A 14566-nucleotide genomic window follows, 5' to 3' on the forward strand; every position below is an offset into this window, starting at 1 on the left:
TTATTTAAATATTAATTAGTATAAAACAGTTTTTAATATAACATTAAAGCTGTTATTTTGGCTCTTTTTTTGTAAATTGTTTTGCCAATAAGCTTAATTTTATTGATCATGATTGATTTGTTAAAGCAACAAAAACCTTAAAACATCCAAAGAAGTGAATACTATTTATTTGTACAACAAGATTACTTTGAACCTTTGTAAACTCTCTACAAACTGTTGCAATAGTTAAATTTATGGGCAAATCTCAGGAAATCTATACAAAAATAGGTAAACTATTTTAAGGTTTCCAGATTCATTATATTATGACAAAAGTGAACTCTTGAAGACTGAATCTTGAAACCACATTAAAACATGAGCACATTTACGTAGCCATATTATTCAGGCTTTCTTCGTAATCCATTTACATTTTCCTCCAAAGTAGACTTGCAGCTTTTTTAGTTTTACTGAAGAAGCTAATCATGTTTTGAAACAGAACCAAATGGGTCAGTCAACGGTGTTCGTCTCCATCCAGTGTTCATAGAGAAGAACTACAGCATAAGCGGGAGAAGACGTAATGGTTTTTATAATGCTGTTAACTTGTCATATTTGGTACCACTTCGTGAACGCCTCAAAACAAGAGAAGCGCATACTCAAAAGTTTTGTGTGTGGTTAAGCAGAGCATACTCACCTAAAATCAAAAAAACATGGCGATAAAATACAAACTCGCAGAATTGCAGAGCAGAGCTATTTGTCTGCTGAAAAATAGCGCTGACTACACATCCCCCTTTTTTATTTTGAACATAAATCCACGTTGAACACCCTAAAATAGCTTCCTCTATTTGGTCAAATCTAGAAGTCCTTCAGTTATTGTAGGTTTTCTAGTGCAAGACCACATGCCCCACAATGCATTGCGACTCCATCATGGCGCCCCACACGACCGCCTGACAAGCGACACTAAGGGCTGCTGAAGGTAAACAGTTCTGTTCTTCGCGGTAAACTAGCTAACTTAGCAAGTACGGGAGGATGAAATTGTTGCTGACGACACTGAAACACACACGAAAGCCAGCTGTTTACCTTTGCCGACGGTGCTGTTCGAGCCCCATAAGCAGCGGTGGATTGTCATCGCTCCAAGATGAGGTGATGGTGGGGTCAAGCCTGGAGCTGGTACAGACTGTGGGCTCTCAGGTGGAGGTGAGGCCGGGCTTCATCACAGAGGAGGAGGAGGCTGTCCTGCTGCAAGAGCTGGAGCCAGGTCTGAGGAAGAAACGCTACGAGTTCGACCACTGGGACGATGTAAGACGTGCTTACAGGGATTGCAGGGACATGACAGTAATTTACCACAAGCAATAAAACATATATAGATTTATCAAACACAGAGTTTCAATCATTTATTTTAGTTATGACTTAGAGCTACTGAAAAGCAGACTTCTGATTGTACAGTTGTCCAGCAGACAGTCGTTGACACCCTCCACAAGACGGTTAGTCATAAAAGCTCATCGTCAAAGAAGCTAAATGTTCATAAAGTGATAGCATTATTGGAAGATTGAGTGGAAGGGGAAAAAAAAGGGTTGCACAAGTAATACAGATGACAGTAACACAGCTATGGAAGTATTCCGAAGCAAAACCTATGGTTTATACATTTGCTAGCCCCTTCAATGGCACTCCATCACCAAGTCACATGCATTTTCTTAATGTAGGATTTTACTGTGCAACTTGGTGAGTATGGAGGAGTCTTCGTTAGTATAGGATGTAAATAAATTAGTTTGCAGGGTGGGCATTTAGTTTATACAGCGGTTGCATTTGATTACCCCATAATATAAAACTTCAAACAGCCTTTTAGAGCTTTCTAAAACTGCTGATCAAATGTTTTTAGTTGTTTATTCAAATAGACTGAATTGATCCCCTCAAAAACCGAGCGGCAAGCAGACAAGTCTTTGGTGTGTCAAAATTAAAGTTGAAATTGATAGGCTAAATAAGTGCTTCTTGAAATGTATCAATCCAAGAAACTTATTCAGTTCTAAATCAGCAATTTTTCCAATGCTTTTTTTCAAAATATATTATGCAAAATCATGTATATATATCCCCCAACTTTTTCAAAATATATTCTGTGAAATCTTGCATGTATCCTCCATACATTTTTACTCAGCTGTTATTGTTGCTGCCCATTTGCTAGTGACATATATAACAATACAGATGGATAGCATCGAGTGTTAAAATGACTTAAGAGCACGTATTTATTCGATACTTACTGTAAATTCATTTGCACTGTGCTACCTTGTACACGTTCAGGCAATTCATGGCTACAGAGAGACGGAGCGTCTGAGGTGGGCGCCGCCGTGTGAGGAGATCCTGAACCGTGTCCGGTCTGTAGCGTTTCCTCGGGGCGCTCCTTTTCTGGGGCCCGTGCACGTTCTGGATTTGGACAAAGCTGGCTACATCAAGCCCCACGTCGACAGCGTCAAGGTACCTCTCTGATCACATTGTTGTGATGTTTTGTTATGAGCGGATCTCTTAATAGTTATTTCTCTTCGTGTCTTCAGTTTTGTGGCAGCACCATTGCTGGTTTGAGTCTTTTATCTGACAGCATCATGCGTTTAGTAAAGGAGAATGAGCCAAATGAATGGCTGGATCTGTTGCTGACTCGTCGCTCCCTCTACATACTGAGGTCCAATGGGTTTTTGTATTAGAAATTGCCTGTGTATCAACATACCAAGTTTAAAGGACAGTTTTACATTTATTTTTGTTTATATTTGCACAGGGACCAGGCCAGATATGACTTCACTCATGAGATCCTTAAAGATGAAGAGTCAGTGTTTAACGGACACAGGGTGCCGCGGCAGCGCCGGATCTCCGTTATCTGTCGTAACCTTCCAGGCTGACGCGCTCTCTGTTAGCATATCAGCATAATGTAGACTGGCTAAAAAAAATCTTACCAGATTATACCTGGATATCGAAACCAAAAGAACCTACTTTGACTAAGTTGATATGAAACTGATGGAAAGGTTTTGGATTGTATTTATATAATACCATCACTCTGATGTGTTTTTTCGCTTTCTGTATAATACAGACACTCTTTTGGAAGTATTGAAACAACTCTCCATCTAAAAGTAATGTTTCTTCCAAAATGTAATTGTTTTAAAACAATAAATGTTGAAAGACCTCAATCCAGCTGTATTATTTTTTCAAATAACTTGGTTGAACGGTGAATAAATTAGCTTTATATATATATGCATATCTATATAAATATATAAATAATATGGGCACTACAGGCTGAGAACTGAACAATGCCACCAGTGCTTGACAATATTTCAGAAATAAAATTACTATAACATCAAATATTATAGTAATTTTACTATAACAAACTAATATTTAAAGTTAAAACGTAACCAGAGTACAGAACAGAGACACTTGACCTCTACAAGTAGGAACAATATTAAAGCATGTTGCCACTCATAATTTCCTTATTTTGTATATTTAATGCAAATTGTGTTTTTATTGTCCTGCAATATGTGGACTCTTAAAAGTGAATTAAAACATGCAGGACTGGTGTGAACATCTTCAGACATTTACGTGGGATGTCTTAAGCTCTGTTATGTACATCTGACCATCTTTATTGTAGTATAGTTGCATAAAAACTTTACACAACTAATATCACAATTTCCAGAAATACTAATTTAATTACAAACATTCCTGATATTTTGCAGCTGTAAAAACACCACATTCATCTGATATGCTTAAATGCTAGCTGTAGACTTTTAACACTGATAATTTTATATATTCCTATCCATTTAATTATTTAATTCTTTTATATAGTATTGTAGAAATATTTGACGTTATATGACACAATCAAATGACAATGTGTATCGACAAATCACAGTGACAAACCAGTTAAGTTTACATTTTATTATAAAAGTCTTGACTTAGAAAAAAAAAATGGATAGACTAATTTCTAATTACTTGCAATTGAAAACGTGTTTACTAAAACATTACATCTACATGAACAAAGTTCAACAAAAATATTTTAGCAAATCTACTCCTCACACAGCTGATAAGAGCTGGTGCAGCATGTGTAAGAAAGCACAAGATTGTTACACCTTCTGTCCAGGGATCAGGAAAAACACTTCTTTATTTACTATGGTTTCGTTATTATTCCTACCGCTGTTTACTCTGTGAGGTAGAAGTGCATTTTGTCATTGACCATCTTGCGCTCTGGATTGAGACGCTTCAGGATCTGAGCGAGCACGTTGACCGTCTGCTCGCTGCTCAGACCTGTGCGCTTTGTCTGGAACTTCTTCAGCAAGTCTTTGGTGGTCATCGGCTTACGGATCAGGTAGCGGCGCACGGCTTCCTCAGTCAGCTGCACGTCACTGTGAGGAGAATTTTTGTAAATTGTGATCGGTTTCAATGTAGCCAAGAATAAATATTAATAGTTCATTCATTAGTACCTAACATTTAGCATTAGGTCAGTGATTGTTTCAGGTCTGAAACTCTATTTTTTTGTGTGTTAAAAGTAGGTCATACCTTGAGCTTGGAGTGGATTTGCCAGATGGGGGTTGAGGTGTGCTCTTCCCAGAGGGGACAGGGCTCTGACTGCTGGGCTCCATCTTGAGCCTTTTGGCTGCTGGTGAGTCAGTACCTCCAGTCTGAATTTGTCTCTTCCCTGATGACAAATGAATCAGTCTTCATCATAGGCAAACTAACATAGACATCCAAATATCTGTCATGCGTCTCTTTTCAATGCAGATTTTGTTTGGACATTGGACATTTTTGCTGATTTACAAGGGCACACCTTGCTCTAGTTTGCTGGCAGCAGCACGCAGCGTACTGGAGGTGGAGGCGGAATCTATGGACGGCGTCCCAGGACGACTACCCGTCCTGGAGCTGCCTGCAGAGCCGCGTCCACCAGGCCGCTTGGGAGGCGTGCGCTTTTTCTGCGAGGAGAAAAGTTACAGAGACATTTCATAAGAATTAAAGTATACCTGTAACAATAGTATAAATATAAAACAATTCACACATTCACATCTGCAAGCTTAAAATAGCTCCAAATACTTCCAGCAACACTTACACACTGTCGATAAGTTACTGTCAATATTCAATATAAGTATTTGAGTCAAACAGTAGATAATGATTTGGAAACTAATAACCAGTTTTTCTGCCACACACACTTTAGCTACCATGAACAAAGCAGAAGCAGTCTCTCCTTCAATGTCGCTGTCGTCGGAGCTGTCTGATTCGCCACTGCTGTCTACAACACAAACAAGACAATGTCACTCAACATTTGTCAATATTTATGTCTCTTACAAAAACCTCCAAGAAAAATCCTTGCAGGATTTCACCTTTTTTCTTCTTCTTTTCCATCTGGACCGGGGTTTTCTTCCCTTCCTCTTCGTCTTCCTCCTCTTTAGCTTCTTCTTCATTCTGTTTCTCCTCTTCACTATCTTCCTCACTCTCGGATGCCTCATCGATTCCTACATGTTTAATTATTTTAGTAAAAAAAATTAATTGGAATTCCCATTCATAGTTTTAATTATCAAATGCATTAATTGAATCCATGATCTTTGGCTTTTTGTGACTCTGTCACCATCATTAGTGGTTACCTTTAGGATGCTCTTCTGCTTTGGATGGCTTTTCATTTGTTGGCTCGTCGTCTGAGCTGATAGGGGCAAAAAAAGAACATGTTAGCACAATTATTTAAAAAAAATAAACTCATCCCAACAACCAATGATGGTTGTGACAGTGGTGCTTCAGAATAAGGAAAAGGCTCCAATCAGTATTAATATGCTGATGTAAAATTAGTCATGGCAATGTAAAAAAAAAACTGGGATTAATTATATTTCTGCTTATTTAGGCCTGGAATCAACAACTGATTAATGTTGGACATTAAAAAAACCTAACAGAAATTAAATTAAAAAAATGTAAAATAAGTGACCAACCTGTCTGTGTTTTAAATAGAAATATCAGGGAGCAGTGTTTATTTTGAGACTGATTTCTCTCAGTAAGTTTGCAGACAGTCAAAGATGCAGTGAAAGCAAATGCAAGTATCCCAGTGGGGAAGTAATGCAGGACATGAAATAGCTGTGCATTCTGGGTACTGGCTGGCAACCAAGCAGGTACACTGAAAGACAGCATATGGACCACAGTTGGAGAATGAGAAGGAGAAAGAGTCATAAGGACAGAAAAAGGTATAAAAAAAATGCTTAAATCAACTACCTCTTACTGTAGTTGGTTCTACAGTAAGAGGTCATCGATGGAGCCTCTGACCAGTTCTCCAGACAAAACATTAATATGGGTTGGACCCATAAAAAAGTCCAGACATTGATTTATTTATTTTACTTTGTTATTAGACAGTATGATTAATAAAAGTTAGCAGTTTTGGTGTTTTTTAACATGCAATATTGGCAAATATTATTGCACATCTGATATGCATATTGCTGTGATTTTGTTATAAGGATATATCTGTGATATATTGTGCATACATTTTCTAGTTTTATTTAGTTTTTGCTATCATGAAGTCTAGAATGGTGGTTTCTTGTCTGCTCTGTATTTGTGCCATGTGTCATCTTGCCAAATAAACATTTCAAAGTGGCTTGGTGCTTTTTTCTGCCACCAGGAGGCGATCTCAGAAATGTGTCATCTGACATGAGTCTTGTTTGTGATCAGTGCTGCTGGGAAGGCAAATAAAGGGAATCTTAGTGATCTGACCTGCTTTCCTCTGACATATAATCCACTTCCTGGCCCTCATAGTCTCCATCATCGCTGTCTTCAAGGGCCTCCTTATCATTGTTCTTTTGCTTCTTCTTCTTTGATTTCCCTTTTCCTGTAGCTTTTTTCGTCTTTGCCTTGCTTTCTCCATCTGTTACATGAGAGAGCCCAAAAAAATAGAAAACAGGTTCAACAATCTGATTAAACAGACAGAATACTGATAAATATGAGGGTTTACAATGTGTTCCCTACCTTCTCCCATGCTGCTGTCACTGTCATCACTGCTCATCTCAAGGTCCTCATCTAGGTCGTGTATGAGAAGGTCGCCACCCTTACGGCCCCCCTTCTTTTTCTTCTTCCCACCCTTTTCTGTCTCGTCTTCATCGTCATCACCACGCTCCTGCTCCCGAAGTCGTCTCTGAAGCATAATGCTGAAGTGGTTTACCACCTTGTTCCGCCTGTAAAAGGACAGAAACATGCAACTTACATGGTTTTTCATGCAAGTATACATTTATTTATGTACTTTTTAAAAATGCTTTTAACTTTCGATTTCAAGTCATTCATTCATTCACGTACCTGCCCCACTCTTCTTCGGCTTCTTCAGCGGTTAACGTCCGATGCTTTGCCTGCTGTGTAAAGTTATACCACCCATGAACAGGAAAGGCTTCAAAAGCTCCATCTGGACACTGGGTAAAAATGTAGTAGGATGCATTTTCTGTAACTCCACCTTTCTTTATACCCTTAAACCTGATAAAAATAAAATAAAAAAAACAGGAGTAAAACAAAAAACAGGTTGAAAACTATAAAACATTAGAAAAACTCCACTAGAGACACATAATTGGTGCAGAAATACATCTCACATGTTTTAGAAAAAATACATTGTGACAAGATCAAGATAAAAAAATAAAAATAAAAAAAAAAGACACTTTGAAAAATTGCTAAGCATTTTAACTTCTTAAATCCTAAAGAAAAGTAATCTGTTTTCTAACCTCTTGCCAGCTTTGCCATTGACCTTCAGGATCCATGGCTGATCCTCCACTTTGAACTCTCGGGTAACAATTCCAAACTTTTTTCGCCGAGATTCCTCTCGCTGTTTTTTGCCAAACTCGCTACCTGCGCCACTCTCCGGTGTCTCCTCCTCCCCATATATTCGCCGAGCACTCATGTCTCTTTCCATACGTGCCTGGGAAGAAAGAGAAAGGGAAGCATAACATTACAAACTCACATTGGAGATATATTGCAATTTCTCATCATTCTAATATTCTGGTTTCTTGATTTTTTTTTTTTTTTTTTAAGATATGAAAGCTCACCTGTGTCCAGCTTGAACAGTTGACTCTATCCCCTGCGTTAAAAGCCATTATATTGTACTTTTTGGTGGTGCTTCTATAGGAAAAACAAAGATGAAAACAAAATATAGTCAGTCCCATTTTTCTCTGGGTCAGAGAAAATTATTATTAGATGAAGGTAAATCTTACTCGAATTATCCCCAAACGATAACTCGAGTTATACAGATACATGCTTTCACTACAATTGTTTGTTACTTACTTGGGGACTCTCACAGTGTACTCTGTGGTTGAGGAACTGCTTCCACCCTGTAAAATAAACAGAGGGATGTGTCTAAAACCATGTCATTGCCCATATTGTAACTCAGGAGCTGTCCAAGCCGAAGTATGTTCAAGTGTTTTTCATTTAGACTTTAAGAGTTGTGACATGTTCTTAGAAGGAACTGCATATGTCAAAGTGGTACAAAGAAAAAGAAATGTAAATTTGCATTTTCCAAGAAAAGTCACTACTTACCAGTGACGTCATGGCCAGTGATCTCCTGCTGGGTTTATGAAGAGCTGATTCAGTCCAATGCAATACACTAAATAACAAAACCAAAATTTAAAACACTGATATGAGCATGGAATAGTTACTTCTAGACGAAAATAAGACAAGAATCTCAATACTACTGTAACTTTTTCTTGACCCAAATGATTTGGTATAAAAATACCAATTGAAGCTTAATGTTACTAAAGCTACGAAAGAAGCAATATTATTATATGACAAGCAAGTTATCAAATTTTATAATCCACATTAAATCAAACTTAACAATACAGCAGAAATGAATAACAGTACGAAATACTATAAATCCTAACCCTGCAAAAAATAAAAAGGCTTCACTGTTAGCAAAAGATGCTAACACAATTAGCACTTGCTGGTTAACCAAAACTGTGATGCTATTTGCTGCGTACTGCCCTTAACTTTGCCGTAATTACTATCATTGTGGTTCCAACTCACTCACCTATCCGTGTAGAAAAAGATAACTTGAGTTATACAAAGCTTTAGGACATTAAATTGAACATCTTGATAAGTGGTGCAACACTGTGCCGATCAACTAGGTGTATTGTGTTCCGTTTATGAGGACGGCTAGAAACAACTAGCCACAAATGGTTCCGAACTAAAACCCCGTCACAGCGTCAACGGTAAGTGCTGCAAAGTTAACCAAAGGTCAATATTTTTGTTCATAGTATTTTGTGCTTTTAAATCAGTCATTCGAATAAAATGTCAGGAATTCTATTGACATGAATCTTGTTACCAATTTGCTCAATAAACCGAACATTAACTTCACCAAATTTATCGCTTCTTAAACGTCCTCTCTTAACCACCGCGTTTACACAACATATTTCCAGTTTTTCAGTGAAAAACAGTGGAATACAGGATGAAAATCTGTTCGAGGATGGGATGGTTCTGATTATAGATTTCCGCATGTAACAATGGCACGGTTAGACATAAATCCAAGAACATGGCAAATTTTAAGGGTTAAAGTGACTACAAGATCCCCCAAAAATGCAGCTGTAATTGCAGAAAATTTAAATTCTACGAAGTATTGACTCAGAGGGGCTCAGAACAAATGCACAAACATTTTATGATAATTTGTTTTAGACATAATAACTGCCTTTATTCTAATTCTAAAGAATTTTAAACGGCATGAAAACTTTAAAAATGGTTACAACTTATATTCAATTTTTAAGGCAACAGAAACCTAAGCATTTATTAATAAAATAAATTAAAAAACCGTCAGAATTACTGATATTTGTCACACAGATCTCATCGCTGAACTTTGAGACGTCTGAACTTCAGATTGAATTATTAAAATTCTTTTAAATATAATTTAATCTTTGCAGAAGGGCAGTATTTCCATTATTATCTGCCGATATTATCATTAAAAGTGCCTCTTGATGTTTTGTAGTTTCCCTTATCTGCCACAAGATGTTGCTGACAGTCCAAAGACCACGTAGTATAATTGCAGTCTCGCTCAGAATGGCAATTAAGGTTAAGAAAAAAGAAGAAATTGGACATAATGCATATGTGTACTTGCTGGTTTCAAGCTAATTTGTTGCCAAATAGAACCAGTATACAGTGCAAATGGTCATCATGTATTACGTCTTACACAGTAAATAAAAACTCACATCACCGATTCTGTTGCAATTTCTTTGAGCTTGTAAAGTTTATTTACATATTAATCTTTTTTTATAACCCATAGTTCTTTTTTTTCACATGCTCATGTGTATTTATTATGTAAGCAATCTGAATAAAATTTACACATCAGATTATGTATTTGCACATTTATTTAAATGGTAGTCTATATTTAGAAAAGCAGATTTTAATCTAGGTTGCCTGCTTTTAATTAAAAACATCTAGTCAATGTTACGTTTGCATGCAAATGTGAGTGTGTGACAAAAAGTTAATGCATTTGATTTGCTGTTACTAATTGATGTTTGATGCCGTGCAGCTTCGAGGACTGATGAGAACTCAGTGTTCCAGTTGCCTGGGTGCAGACTGCATCATCGCTGAATTTAATGACACTGAGCAAACAGTCATGTTGTTCACTCAAATTCTCACTTGCTACCTTCTTCCATAATCATGTTTGTATCTCAAGCGCTGAGTCAAACTGGTTTATTTATGATGCATTTCCAAAAGCATCCTAAACTCAGAAGTGTTTTACTTTTGTTAATAGCAAAGATTCCTGTAGTTTAAAAAGAAAAAGTTGAAGGACAGCTTCAGTTTGCAGTGCCTTACAAATTATTCATACTCTTTGAACTCTATATTGGTTTTTATGGAGCAACTTGACTTAATTGTATTATGTTAGGATGACTTGCTATAATATATTACATTATATAATGAGGTCCTCTTCCACCTCCCAGTGGTCAACCCTGTGATAGACCAACACAAAGTACAAGCAGATTTTGTACTTTGTGTTGGTGCAATGTGAAGGACTCAGTGTACCAAATAAATCATCAACGTCTCAGTGGGGTGGTTTTGTCACGGTCATTGAGCCAGGTCTTAACACTGGTCAGCGTTAATAGTGAGATGACTGTTGCTAAATCAGTGCTATCACTGAGGACAATTTATCTGAGGCTTTAAAAGACTTGAAACTGAGGCAGCAGGTAACCTTTCTGCAGGAGAGCAACGTAAGTAATGTGGACACTTTTGTCAAGCTGAGTTTGTAAAAGGCGATTATTTTAATGAACTGAGAATGTAGCCATAGTGGTAGTATTAACACCAAGACTACTTTTAAAGTCTATTCCAAAAACAAGCTTCTGTTACTTTAAAGTAATAGTTAAGCTGCAGCTACCTGTAGAGAAGATAATGGGAGCACGGAGCCAAATAACAAGATATTACAGAGCTAAAGCTTCATTGTCTCTCGCCCCTCTCACACTCTTTGCACCTCTTCTCCATACTATACGCGGTTGCCATGGAAACACACTCGGAGCGCTCGAGTCGTGAGGCCAGTCAGCTGCGATACCTCGTCTGGTAAACAATCCTGCAATCTGAGGGGGAAAATGTTGGCTGCATGTCAGAGTTTGTCGGATCACGTAGATATCAGCCAAAGGTCAGGAGCGTCGGGAAGCTTGCCGGACCAGAGGTGAAGTCCAGATCGCCAACGTGAAAGCCTGAAACTTTGGGCTTGTTTTATTATTACACCGGCTTATGAGTGACAAACTGACACAGGCCACTGACAAGCAGCTGCAACACATAATGCTATAGTTATAGAAGATAACTTTTTGTCTGTTTCAGTTAGTTGTTAATAAATGTGCAAATATTATTTTATTACCTAACAACAGAACAGGAGAGACAAACAATTAGAAAACATCCTCCTTCCGTCTACATGAAATTTTCGCTCAGCTCGTCCCAAAAGTTATGGCAGACGGCTTGGCTCTGTGTCCACCGATCTTAGAAGCTTGACAGAGTTTTATGAAACCAGTCTGGTCAGTTGCAAGTCTGAGTGATTATTCCTCACTCTGTGTGCACAGTGACAGTTGTTGTCCTCCGCCTCTGACAGGAAACCATCCTGTCTTGCTATAATTATTCCAGTAAATCTTCTCTGCAGTCTGAAGCACACACTAAATGTAAGAATAATTTTTAGAGCGTGCCCAGTAGGTCTGCGTTTCTTTCTTTCTTCGGTCCCTGCCTCTCACCTGTATTGTGAGTTACTCTAATAATGTGATGAAATTCAAAGCGGTGTAATCAAAACAATAATGTTGCACTAGGGTGTTTCAGTACCTCATCAGATGATATACTTCTGTAATACTGTTGCGTATTTGTCTGTATTTCTTGTGGCTGTGTCAGAGAAATGACCTAATAATATTATCATTCAGTACAACGTTCTGCATATGTTCCCATTTGGCACTGATGAAGATTCATTCAGCTGTGTGTGGCTGACCCAGTGAAGAAGGTGGACAACTTAAAAACTGAGTTTTTTAGTTACATGTAATCAAATGAAGATAATCAAACTTCATTTATTTATGTTCACTTAACATTCATAGACCTCATACTTACTCGGATAAACATATTTTGATTACTTGTTACTTATTGAATCTTTTTTTAAGTTGTGGCAACTGTTCTCTTTTTTCAGTGTGTTTAAATTAGTGAAGAACTATTTGACCACTTGGGGGAAATTACTTTAAACCAAGAGAAACATATTTTAATGGAACATTCTTGCCATTTTAAAAAAAAATCTTATAAAAGCCAGAGTGATAATATTTTCCTTTTTTTTTATATTGGCTTGCAACACAGTTTTTTCATAAAACGTGCATCTGGATACCGTTATTAAGAATTTTTATGTGAGTACCTTGAACAAAAAACTGAAGAAAAAAAGCTGGTTGTCACAGGACAGATTTAATTAAATTGCTGACTTTAATTAGATAGAGGTAAAGTTAGGTGAAGGAAGGTCTTTAATAGATTAAAAGGAAGTTGAATCAGGAAACACATTCTTCCCCTCCTGTCCTCGTCCATCACTCCACAGTTTGGTGTTTTTTCTTGTCTAATGATTTAGCTGTGAAATGCAGTCTTGGAAATTCGCTAATGGAAATTCAAAGATATGATTTTAATCTTTAGCTTGCATATCATAACGATCACATTTGGTCCAAAAAGCACATGGAAAAAAGAAATGGAAACTATCATCAATGGGATGTTTTGTTTTCTTAGTTTTTTGCCTCTGAGTTCAGTTTTGCTTTCACTGGAACATAAATTAAGTCTGTTAACGCACATCACCGCAAAGCCTCTCAACAATAAATTAGTTATTTCTTAACCATCAAGCCTAGACAAGCTATTGTGATATTGCTAGCCACCACTGGGAATGATAATGAGAAAATATTAATAAGAGTCTGAGAAACACAGGATGCTGTGGAGCAAATTATTATCCGTTAAAAGAGGCAAAGATTGACAAAGAGAGTTAATGAGCCTTCAAATAGTTGCATGTGTTTGGAACAAGACTTGCATAGTGAGATGGACAAGAAAGAACAAAAAAATTTAAGAAAAACACAATGGAAAAACAAAATAAGCAAGCAAGTCAGTAACGAGTAGGGGATGTTTGTTAATCAGGTCTAACCAAAATTTCAATAGATTCATTCATGTGAAACAGGAAGGACTATTCTTACACTGTTCACGCATGCAAAACATGTGCCTCTCCTTGTGTTATATCTGGAGTTTCCTTCATCTTAATTCACAAGCTGCTGAGGAACACACACTGTAGAGCATTGAAAAGGAAATATGGAGTTGCATTTCTTTTTTTATTATTTTTGCAAGCAGTTTACAGTTCTGTATTGATTCATTTCATACATTAGTATCAGTATTTTCCTTTATTCCAGAGATAATCATCCCAATGTGTATGAGTTGCTGTTACAACTCCACAGCTGAAAAAAATGAAAAAAAAAAAATCCAAAAATGTTCTTTTTTTGAAAATTCAAAGAATGAGCGCCCCCTGTCATGAGGCAAGAGAATTGCCTGCCTCACCTCGAATCTGTTCTCTGCCGTTTATGATCGGTCCTCAGCACACAAAACACGTTACACACACTTGGTGACAAAAAACACTTTACATGCTAATAGTTATGGAAAATCAGTTCATACATTAAATGTTTTTTAGACATTTTTTGTTTTTGGCGACGTACAGAAAGGAGGAACATGCTCTCATAGAATGGCAGTCAGTGCAGTTAGTGAGAGGTTGCATAAACCCAGGTGAGGCTCAGCTTGCTGCTGCCTCACCGGCTGCACTTTTGAGTATTTGAATGGGGAAAATGCGAAAATTCAGCAATTCTGAAGAAAAAAATATCAGAATTGGTTAAGCTAAATGAAAAATAAGTACTTTATGGTACAAATCACAGGGTGAAAATACCAATATAAATTATTTTATTATTATATATTATTTTCCCATGATGGCAGGTGAGGCTCTGACCACATGTCACTGCACATTTCTGCCTAATAATACCAATTAAATGCAACTGAGGCAGAGCCACAGCTGAGGTTCTGCCTCCCCTGACCGCATGTCGCTGCACATTGTTTTTGCCTTATAATATCAATTAAAAGCTAAGAAATAAAAATGTGGCATAAAGTAAAAAACAAA

The 14566-nt window shown here is 37.3% G+C and overlaps 3 protein-coding genes across 4 annotated transcripts in view; 2 read left to right on the plus strand and 1 right to left on the minus strand.

Annotated features, from left to right (window-relative positions):
• Window positions 1-857: 857 nt before the first annotated feature.
• Window positions 858-3143, plus strand: alkbh7 (alkB homolog 7). Its single transcript, XM_044101047.1, has 4 exons — window positions 858-1272; window positions 2269-2442; window positions 2520-2644; window positions 2738-3143. Exons 1-4 carry the CDS (start codon window positions 1003-1005, stop codon window positions 2856-2858), a joined length of 690 nt encoding a protein of 229 aa, XP_043956982.1. The 5' UTR covers window positions 858-1002; the 3' UTR covers window positions 2859-3143.
• Window positions 3144-3867: 724 nt separating this feature from the next.
• On the minus strand, window positions 3868-9119 carry gtf2f1 (general transcription factor IIF, polypeptide 1). Of its 2 annotated transcripts, none has more exons than XM_044101046.1 (14): window positions 8966-9119; window positions 8479-8545; window positions 8227-8273; window positions 7992-8064; window positions 7671-7864; window positions 7258-7428; window positions 6934-7139; window positions 6682-6832; window positions 5577-5632; window positions 5316-5447; window positions 5154-5224; window positions 4769-4910; window positions 4501-4639; window positions 3868-4346 (listed from the first exon to the last, which is right to left on the minus strand). In XM_044101046.1, the coding sequence occupies exons 2-14, from the start codon at window positions 8488-8490 to the stop codon at window positions 4142-4144; spliced, it is 1599 nt and encodes a 532-aa protein (XP_043956981.1). In that variant the 5' UTR covers window positions 8491-8545; window positions 8966-9119; the 3' UTR covers window positions 3868-4141. The 2 variants fall into 2 exon arrangements, with proteins under 2 accessions (XP_043956981.1, XP_043956980.1); XM_044101045.1 differs by having other exon boundaries at window positions 5145-5224.
• Window positions 9120-11011: 1892 nt separating this feature from the next.
• The window catches only part of LOC122822405 (protein phosphatase 1 regulatory subunit 29), a 75821-nt gene continuing 72266 nt past the window's right edge, over window positions 11012-14566 (plus strand). Inside the window, exon 1 of the mRNA XM_044101048.1 lies at window positions 11012-11135. The gene's annotated coding sequence lies outside the window, so the exon portion shown is untranslated. The remainder of the gene's footprint in view (window positions 11136-14566) is intronic.

Source organism: Gambusia affinis, linkage group LG19 (genome assembly GCF_019740435.1).
Source record: "Gambusia affinis linkage group LG19, SWU_Gaff_1.0, whole genome shotgun sequence".
NCBI lineage: Eukaryota > Metazoa > Chordata > Actinopteri > Cyprinodontiformes > Poeciliidae > Gambusia > Gambusia affinis.